Raw genomic sequence first — 10,668 nt, forward strand, 5'->3', positions numbered from 1 at the left:
TGGGCGCCTCCCCAAACCTCCCCAAACGTCGGCAGGTCTGCGCGGAGGAACGGAGACCTGCCGAGGTTTGGGGAGGTTTGGGGAGGCGCCCAAACCTCCCCAAACAGGAACGGAGACCTGCCGAGGTTTGGGGAGGTTTGGGGAGGCGCCCAAACCTCCCCAAAGGTCGGCAGGTCTGCGCGGAGGAACGGAGACCTGCCGAGGTTTGGGGAGGTTTGGGGAGGCGCCCAAACCTCCCCAAACAGGAACGGAGACCTGCCGAGGTTTGGGGACGTTTGGGGAGGCGCCCAAACCTCCCCAAAGGTCGGCAGGTCTGCGCGGAGGAACGGAGACCTGCCGAGGTTTGGGGAGGTTTGGGGAGGCGCCCAAACCTCCCCAAACAGGAACGGAGACCTGCCGAGGTTTGGGGACGTTTGGGGAGGCGCCCAAACCTCCCCAAAGGTCGGCAGGTCTGCGCGGAGGAACGGAGACCTGCCGAGGTTTGGGGAGGTTTGGGGAGGCGCCCAAACCTCCCCAAACAGGAACGGAGACCTGCCGAGGTTTGGGGACGTTTGGGGAGGCGCCCAAACCTCCCCAAAGGTCGGCAGGTCTGCGCGGAGGAACGGAGACCTGCCGAGGTTTGGGGAGGTTTGGGGAGGCGCCCAAACCTCCCCAAACAGGAACGGAGACCTGCCGAGGTTTGGGGACGTTTGGGGAGGCGCCCAAACCTCCCCAAACGTCGGCAGGTCTGCGCGGAGGAACGGAGACCTGCTGAGGTTTGGGGAGGTTTGGGGAGGCGCCCAAACCTCCCCAAACAGGAACGGAGACCTGCCGAGGTTTGGGGAGGTTTGGGGAGGCGCCCAAACCTCCCCAAACGTCGGCAGGTCTGCGCGGAGGAACGGAGACCTGCCGAGGTTTGGGGAGGTTTGGGGAGGCGCCCAAACCTCCCCAAACAGGAACGGAGACCTGCCGAGGTTTGGGGACGTTTGGGGAGGCGCCCAAACCTCCCCAAAGGTCGGCAGGTCTGCGCGGAGGAACGGAGACCTGCCGAGGTTTGGGGAGGCGCCCAAACCTCCCCAAAGGTCGGCAGGAGGAACGGAGACCTGCCGAGGTTTGGGGAGGTTTGGGGAGGCGCCCAAACCTCCCCAAAGGTCGGCAGGAGGAACGGAGACCTGCCGAGGTTTGGGGAGGTTTGGGGAGGCGCCCAAACCTCCCCAAAGGTCGGCAGGAGGAACGGAGACCTGCCGAGGTTTGGGGAGGCGCCCAAACCTCCCCAAAGGTCGGCAGGAGGAACGGAGACCTGCCGAGGTTTGGGGAGGTTTGGGGAGGCGCCCAAACCTCCCCAAAGGTCGGCAGGAGGAACGGAGACCTGCCGAGGTTTGGGGAGGTTTGGGGAGGCGCCCAAACCTCCCCAAAGGTCGGCAGGAGGAACGGAGACCTGCCGACGTTTGGGGAGGTTTGGGGAGGCGCCCAAACCTCCCCAAAGGTCGGCAGGAGGAACGGAGACCTGCCGACGAGCCGCGGCCACACAGGGTATTCCTGTGTATTCAGGCTTGCAGAACGGCGGATCGGCTTATACTCGAGTCAATAACTTTTTCCAGTTTTGGGGGGTGAAATTGGGGGTCTCGGCTTATACTCGAGTCGGCTTATACTCAAGTATATACGGTATATAAAATAATATACAAATGTAAAATATCCTATGGAGGGTACATTCCCACTTAAAATACATTTATATACATTTACCTTCAAAATACATTAACATGTACATAAAATACATTTAAGCATAAAATATTGAAACATAAAATAATAGATTTCTTCTATCTCCCTTGAGAGGAAGACGCAATGTAAATCTATTCCCCAAACAACCCCCTTGCCAGGTAGTCTCGTGTAAGCGAAAAGGAGGGGCTGGTCCAAATTCATACCTGGAGCTCTGGGTTCAAGGGGGAGGGAGATGATTTAAACCCAGGTCCTCCTTTCTTTACTAGTGAGAGCCAAGTTTCTCAATCTTGGACTCTTGAAAATGGGTGGGCTTCAATTCCCAGAATTCTGGGAGTTGAAGTCCACCCATGCTGGTTGGGGAATTCTGGGAGTTGAAGTCCACCCATGCTGGCTGGGGAATTCTGGGAGTTGAAGTCCACCCATGCTGGCAGGGGAATTCTGGGAGTTGAAGTCCACCCATGCTGGCTGGGGAATTCTGGGAGTTGAAGTCCACCCATGCTGGCAGGGGAATTCTGGGAGTTGAAGTCCACCCATGCTGGCTGAGGAATTGTGCAAGACGAAGTTCACACAAGGTTGAGAATGACTCGAGGTATGTTTGTGCATTGCTCTTTTGGCTACCTATTTGCCTCCTTCCCGCCCCTCTGCAACAACAACCCTGTCAAGTAGGCCGGTCAAAAGGCCACAAGTGGCCCAATGGATCTCCTTCCCTTCCAGATGTCCAACAGATGCTGATTGGCTCCTGCCAGCTGGAGGACGTGGCCGTCCGGGTCTGGACGCGAGTGATCGGTCACTATCCTCATCGGAACCAGCTGTTGGTGGACTGTGGCTGGACCGGCTTAAGTCTGCACAGCCTGGGCCAGCTCCCAACGGGCTTTGCCGTGGTGGATGGACACCCGGACCTCAAGTAAAGAGGCTATAATTCCCGGGTGCCTGGTTCTTCCTTCCCTACTTTGCACCCAACTCAGTCATCTTATTTAGATATTTGTCCGTCTGTCCCTCTCCCAAATCTTTCTGTCTATCTACAGGTAGTCCTCCGACTTATGACCACAACTGAGCTCAAAATTTCTGTTGCTAAGCAAGACAGTTATTAAGAGAGCTTAGCTCCATTTTAATGACCTTTCTTGCCACAGTTGTTAAGTGAATCACTGAGGTGGTTAAGTGAGTAACCTGGTTGTTAAGTGAATCTGGCTTCCCCAACGACTTTGCTTGGCAGAAGGTCACAAAAGAGGATCACGTGACCCCAGGACACGGCGACCGTCGTAAATATGAGTCAGTTGCCAAGTGTCTGAATTTTGATCACGTGACTGGGGTGGGGTGTTGCAACAGTCGTAAGTGTGAAAAATGGTCATTAGTCACTTTGTGCAGTGCCGTTGTAATTTTGAACGGCCACTAAATGAATTGTTGTAATTTGAGGCGCACCCAAATTATTTGCTATTTATCTTTTTTTGTCCTTTGATTTATCTATTATCATTTCTATCTTTTATCATTTGTCTATTACCTATATCTCATCTGTTTATCAATTAACTATCATTTCTGTCTATTATCTATCTCATCTATGTATATTTATTCATTTATCCATTATGTATCAGTTAAATTATCTATCATTTATGTATGTTTATTATTTATTTCAATAATATATTAATCATTTATTATACACCAATCATCTTTCTTCTCTTCATTCATCTCTCATCCATCTATCTGTCTGTCTGTCTATAGCTGTTATCTATCTCATCTGTTTATTTATTATCTATCATCCATTTATCTATCTTTCATTTATTATATATTAATAATCTGTCCATCTACCCCTCAATTCATTTTAGTACCTATCATTTCTCTAACTTTCTTTTATTTTTATAGATTAATGGTCTATTTATTTATCTAATCTATCTCATTCTATTTATTTATTATCTATCATTTACCTATCTCATTTCTTATAGATGAATGATCTCTATCTATCTATCTATCTATCTATCTATCTATCTATCTATCTATCTATCTATCTATCTATCTATCTATCTATCTATCTATCTATCTATCTATCCATCCATCCATCCATCCATCCATCCATCTGATCTGTCATCTGTCTATTTCAAAAAGTATTTATAGGCTAGATCAGACATGTCAAACACAAGGCCCGGGCGCCAGATCCGGCCCACGAAGGGGTTTCATGCAGCCCGTGAAGCCATCCTGGAAAGAGTGAGGGAACGGCCCCCAGTGCCTTGGCCCTGGCCCAGAGACCCTCCTTCTGCCAGAGACCCCCAGATCTGTCCCCCTCCTGCGCAGGCCCCCATAGGCACCCTTGATGCGAAGGATGTAGAGCTGGCCACGCCCACCCAGTAGGCCATATGCACTCTAGCCACGCCCACCCAGCAGGCCACGCCCACCCTGGCCACACCCACCCGGCCCCTTGACGGCAACTGCAATGCTGATGCGGCCCTCCATGAAATTGAGTTTGACACCCCTGGGCTAGATAATTAAAAATATAATACATTTTTTTAAAAAATTCAAAACATAAGCACCCTTCAAGTGACTCTGGGCCAAGGGCTCCGTTGAAGAGGATGGAGACCCCTTCCGTTCCTGCCTAAAAGTGGAGGGGCTTTAATGCAGCTGGACTCGCTCAGATCTGGTGGGGCCACCACCAAGAAGATCTTCCCCCTTCTGGCCCTCAGGCCCTCCTTCCTCAGCGCTTTCCCTAAAGAACAGCAGCCTGTCGAGGGCTTCTCCCTCCGCCATTATTTTCCAGCAAGGACAATCCGGAATGCTACAGGCAGTCCTTGACTTAAGACCAAAATTGAGCCAAAACTTTCTGTTGCTAAGTGAAACAGTAAATGAGGTTTGCCCCATTTTATGACTTTTCCTGCCATACTTGTTAAGTGAATCCCTGTGGTTGTTAAGTGAGTAACAGGGTTGTTAAATAAATCTGGTTTCCTCCTGGACTTTGCTTGTCAGAAGGTCGCAAAAGGGGATCACATGATCCCAGGGCCCTACGACCATCGTAAATAAGTCCGTTGCCAAGCCTCTGAATTTTGATCACATGACCATGGGGATGCTGCAACGGTTGTAAGTGTGAAAAACAAACTTAAGTCACTTTTTAAATGAACTGTTGTAAGTCGAGGACCACCTGTATAGGGTCTCCTGCCTGGGCCAGGGGGTTGGACTAGATGATCTCTATGGTCCCTTCCAACCCTAGGATCCTGTGAAATGGCAAGTCTTCAGGCGAAGAGATTTGTCACACAGAGATCCTATCCAGAAGGAAAAGCAGCTTCTGATCTTCCTTTGCAGATTGGTGGGGATGACCCAGGAGCACGGAAAAATCGAACCCATGACCGGGAAGCTGGATTTTGCCAAATTCCCTCTGGGCAGCCTCCTTGCTCTGATTCCTTATCATGTAAGTCTGGCTTGGATCTAAAAACCAATGGCCCCATCTGTGCAGGTTTGCTGCTGGTCCAGCCTCTCCCGAGGGTCTTCCGAGGCCGCATTCACACAACCCATTTAACCTGGATTCTGACACAGCGTTTTTTCTGCTTTGCACAATGTCCAGAACCCTAAACTGACTAACCTGGTAGCATTCACATGATATTCAGCCACAAAACAATGCTAACACAGGTTAACCCCAAGCAGTTTTTTTTTCAGGTTGTGTGAATGCATCCACTGGGCCTTTTTTTTTTACCCTGGGAAGTGTGTTTGTCAACACAGCTAGCTGTGTTTCCAACTCTCTCATTTTTCTGCCTTTCTCTTTGTTTTATGCAACTTGGGGAACCCTGCTCTACCCAAACGACAGGCGTGTGCCACGGCCGCGATGCACCCCGTCTTCTTCGTCCATAGTGGGGGCCGTGTTGTGGAGACGTGGAAGCCGGTGCGAGGCTGGTAAAAAGACAAGATGAATATCTGCAGATCCTGGGCAGTGGAGTCATTTGATGTTTTAGATGTTGGATTCCCACAATTGTTTGACACGCAGGAACTTTCTGGTGGCACGGGAATATTGCATCTCCATTTAGCAAGGTCTGAATTGGCAACTTAGTTGTACAACATGTGTAAAATCCATTCCAGAACAAGCCAGAGGTCCACAGGTTGTTGAACTGTCCAACTCATAAAAAGCCATGAATGATGGCTTATAAAGATGTGACCAACTTAAGTTGGTGAAACAATTCTGTTTGTGAAAAGAGGGATCCATCTACCAGTACAGGTTGAACTTGACTTACAACCATGATGGAGCACAAAATTTCCACCGCTAAGCAAGACAGTTGTTAAATGAGTTTTAACCCATTTTGTGATCTTTCTCGTCACGTAAGTGAATCACTGCAGTTGTTAAGCTGGTAACACGGTTGTTAAGTGAATCTGCCTTCCCCATTGTCTTTGCTTGTCAGGGTCACAAAATGGAATCACATGACCCCGGGACAGTGCGACCGTCCTAAATACACGTCAGTTAAGAGTTTGAATTTTGATCACATGACCATGAGGTTGCCACAACGGTCGTAAGTGTGAAAAACGGTCATAAATCCCTTTTTTCAGACGGTCACTAAACAAATGGTTGTTAAGTCGAGGACTCCTGTATCAATGGCATCCTATTGTCTCTTGAAATGTGTTGAAATCCCTTGAGGAAGGAGGAAGGCAGAGGATTATGGTTAGGGTGGTCCACTATTGATATGGAGACTAGATAGATGGATTTAGGCCTGATCTAAACCTAGTTTAAAGTCCTTGCAATTTCCCAACCGTCTTACTGGCCTTCATCTTCGGTGATGTCACATGAGACACCCTGCAAATTGGAAATTAAGGCAGTCTTCTCTAATATGAAGGTAAAAAGCTGCAAGGAGGGGCGGAGCTTATCCATGAGGTCCCGCCCACCCTCTTACAGATTTGATACCCCTCCAAGGATGCCCCTTCTTTCCTTGTTGCTGCTGTGACCCCAATATTCAGATTCTGCCTCCAAAGCTGAAGGCACTCTGCCTCAGTACTTTGAATTCCCAGAAGCCCACCTCTCTTAAATCATGCCCACTGGGGGATTCTGGGGGTTGAAGTCCTCCCCTCTTAAAGCATGGTTGGCCTGGGGATTCTGGGAGTTGAAGTCCTCCCCTTTTACTTCATGCTCACTGGGGGATTCTGGGAGTTGAAGTCCTCCCCTTTTACTTCATGGTGGCTGGGGGATTCTGGGAGTTGAAGTCCTCCCCTTTTACTTCATGGTGGCTGGGGGATTCTGGGAGTTGAAGTCCTCCCCTCTTAAAGCATGCCGGCTGGGGGATTCTGGGAGTTGAAGTCCTCCCCTTTTACATGGTGGCTGGGGGATTCTGAGAGTTGAAGTCTTCCCCTTTTACTTCATGGTGGCTGGGGGATTCTGGGAGTTGAAGTCCTCCCCTCTTAAAGCATGCCGGCTGGGGGATTCTGGGAGTTGAAGTCCTCCCCTTTTACATGGTGGCTGGGGGATTCTGAGAGTTGAAGTCTTCCCCTTTTAAATCATGCTGGCTGGGGGATTCTGGGAGTTGAAGTCCTCCCCTTTTACAGCATGGTTGGCCTGGGGATTCTGGGAGTTGAAGTCCATTCATATTAACATTGCTAATATTGAGAAACACCCCAACTTGTCCTATGCCCAAAATTTGTATTTTTCAATTCACAGAATCAAAATCAGTGTTGCAATTTTCTGTATGCAATTCCCGACAGCTTATAAGGCTAGGCCGTTGGTCCTTCCATGTGGCTAACGCTGGTTCCTGGGAAGAATCATCCTAGCATTAAGGAGAAACTTCCTAACAGTGAGGACAATTAACCAGTGGAACGGCTTGCCTCCAGAAATTGTGGTTTCTCCAACACTGGAGACCAGCAGCCATTTCTCCTGAGTGGAATAAGGACTCTTGCTTGAGCAGGGGGTTGGACTAGATGACCTCCAGGGCTGCTTCCTACTTTGTTATTGTCTGTTGTAAGCATAGGCCTTCAGCAAAAGCCACCTGGTCCCTTAGTCCACATTAAGGAGGAAGGGAGCCCGGAGGCATCAAGTCTTCATTCCTGGAGCCATCTCGGGACTTCAAAAGGGCCTCATAAAATTTGATGGCCTTTTTCTGGGTGGGGGGAGCAGATGGCACCTTCCCCCCCCCTCCACTTCCTCCCACCTCTCTGATCTTCCCCAACGACCCCTTTGAAGTGGCATATTGTGGTCCTTTGCATCCTGGGGAGAAAAAGCGCAGAAGCCTGAGAATTGTGTAACTGGGAAGGTACCAACTTCCAGATGAGAGAGGCTGGCTGTAAAAACCCTTGTAAAATTGTCGGCAATAGTTGTGCCACCCCAATTGCAAATTCCTCTCTCTCTTTTTTTTTTTAAATCTACTGAGGCATTCTTGTTTGGGATCAATTCTTTTATTTGATTGATTTAATATTTTTTTTATTCAATGTTTCTGCAACCCTCCAAGGCGACTCTGGGCCTTTTGCAGATTATAGAAAGAACAATAATTGAAAGTATTAAAATTGGGCAAGTTAAAATTTTAAGACTGTGCTGTTCTTTTGAAACTTAACCCTATTTTTTTTTTTTGCAAAGTTGTCATGCCTGTTTCTTCCTCCTTTGCAGCACCTTATTTGATGTGAATTGTTTGTTTTGTGGCATCCTGTGATTTTTTTTCCCCCATACAGAATCCATTTTGGTTCTTTCCAGCGTGCGAGAGATGAGGATAAAACTGATAATAAAATAAGACGATTGGATAATAGAAGGCATGGACTGGGGACAGGTTCTGAGCTGACCATTTAATTCCACTCATCAGATCTCAAGGTTGAAAAACACCAGTAGAAAACTGGAGTGAATTATGTGAATTATGAATTATGAGGGCAGTAGTTACGACCGTTTTTTACATTTACGACCATTGCGGCATCCCCATGGTCATGTGATCAAAATTGGGACTCGTATTTATGACGGTCACAGCATCCTGGGGTCACATGATCCCCTTTGGCAAACTTCTGACAAGCAAAGTCAATGGGGAAGCCGGATTTGCTTAACGGCCGTGTGACTGACTTAACAACTGAAGCGATTCACTTAACGACTGAGGCAAGAAAGGTCACAAAAGGAGGCAAAACTCATTTAGCAACTTAGCAACTGGTCCTGGCTCCATTGTGGTCGTAAGCCGAGGACTCGCAGCATGTCTTTGATGCCACCATCTCAGATCAAAGCCTCAGCAAGCCGAGGCTGACATTAAAAAGATAAAAGCATAACCAAGTGTGTGCAATTTTTATTTTTTTCCTTAACAACGACTTCTTCCCATTTTATTCCGTTACACAAACTGGCACAGGGATATTATTGCTTAGAAAGACATGACTTACAATCCCTCATTGATTGACACTTGTCTTTGCAGCGTCCCTGTTGTGGTCATCTGATTGCAGTTCAGGCCCTTTAGCAATTGGCATTTATTTACAATAAATGGGATTCAGGATTTCGTATAATTGATGGGTTCAAAAAGAATCCGGTGGCTCTTTTCCCGGCTTACAATTTTCTTAAAAAGGCATCAGGTTTTCTGAGCTAGCAAAAAAAATGAATAAATCAGAAATTTGATAATAATTTTTCATTCCCCCCCCCCCCCCCGCCTTTTGTGAGCCCTGGGACAAAATTTGCTGTTCCTCTGTCTTTTAAGGAAGATTTCCCTGGCCGGCCCCCTCCCACACCCCCTGCCCCCCCTTTGTCTCCTGCACTTCAAGAGACCGGAAATAACATCGCCTGGAATTTGGGGAGGGGGCCAGCAGAGTCCAAAGATTGCAGAGATCAAAGGAGGGGAAAGAAAGGCCTGTGGCTCAATTCTCAAAGCCCCCCCCCCCTGCTTTGGAGGGACCGGACAAGTTTATGCCTTGCACTTCAGGGTCTCAGCCATAACCCAAATAGCTGAGGGGGGGGGAGAAAAGACCCCTCCTCTCTGGTTTTAATTGCCAAGGCTGGGCTGCTCTGCTTTGGACTCCGAAATCAGCAGCTTTGAATCCAGGAATTCTGTTTACAGCTAGTCCTCAGTGACCACAATTGGGAGGAAAATTCAGAATTTCATTAACACTTGAGAGTTGAGTGGGCTTCGTTACAAATTCTCTAAATAAATGAGCTGAACAGTATTTTCTATTATTCTCTACTCATAATAAATAAATAAATAAATAAATAAATAAATAAATAAATAAATAAATAAACAAACAAACAAACAAACAAACAACATATTGACAAATTCGCCATTGTTGTTGTTGTTGTTAGTTGCGAAAGTCGTGTCTGACCCATCGCGACCCCATGGACGACCTTCCTCCAGGCCTTCCTGTCCTCTACCATCTTCTGGAGTCCATCTAGGCTCACTCCTCCTGCTTCAGGGACTCCATCCAGCCACCTCCTTCTCTGTCGTCCCCTTCTTCTCTTGCCCTCAACCTTTCCCAGCATGAGGCTCTTCTCCAGTGAGTCCTTCCTTCTCATTAGGTGGCCAAAGTATTTGAGTTTTAGCTTCAGGATCTGGCCTTCTAAAGAGCAGTCAGGGTTGATCTCCTCTAGGACTGACCGGTTGGATCGCCTTGCAGTCCAAGGGACTCGCAGGAGTCTTCTCCAGCACCATAGTTCAAAGGATCTCAATTCTTTGGCGCTCAGCCTTTCTTATGGTCCAACTTTCACTGCCATACATTGCAACTGGGAAGACCAGAGCCTTGACTATACGCCATTGGTCAATTGCAAAAGGCGGCCTTACTAGGAACTGCTTCCATCCTGCGACGAGATCTGTAATACCATCAAACATCCACATCTGCCAAACATCCCAGGTCCTTGGTAAGGACTCGATAGGTAGACAAAAATGCCAAATGCAGTTTAAACATCTGGCTGACTCTGTGATGATCAATAATAATAACAATAATAGTAGTAGTAGTAGTAGTAATAGTAATAATTTTGCTTGTGTAATATAATTATATAGAAAATAATATTCTAATTATTCTCTAAATGAATGAACTGAGCAGATGAATGAATAAAATGAAGCACAGATGGTTCTCAAC

General features: G+C 47.7%; 1 protein-coding gene across 1 annotated transcript in view; it reads left to right on the forward strand.

The window, feature by feature from the left end:
* LOC308677630 (D-serine dehydratase-like) overlaps nucleotides 1-8,877 on the forward strand; it is a 26,289-nt gene extending 17,412 nt beyond the window's left edge. Inside the window, exons 7-10 of the mRNA XM_081344224.1 lie at nucleotides 2,413-2,602; nucleotides 4,981-5,086; nucleotides 5,480-5,565; nucleotides 8,311-8,877. Of these exons, the coding sequence (XP_081200350.1) occupies nucleotides 2,413-2,602; nucleotides 4,981-5,086; nucleotides 5,480-5,565; nucleotide 8,311 (383 nt within the window). The 3' untranslated portion in view covers nucleotides 8,312-8,877. The remainder of the gene's footprint in view (nucleotides 1-2,412; nucleotides 2,603-4,980; nucleotides 5,087-5,479; nucleotides 5,566-8,310) is intronic.
* The last annotated feature ends 1,791 nt before the right edge of the window (nucleotides 8,878-10,668 follow it).

This window comes from Vipera berus (assembly GCF_964194415.1).
Source record: "Vipera berus genome assembly, chromosome: Z".
Classification (NCBI taxonomy): domain Eukaryota; kingdom Metazoa; phylum Chordata; class Lepidosauria; order Squamata; family Viperidae; genus Vipera; species Vipera berus.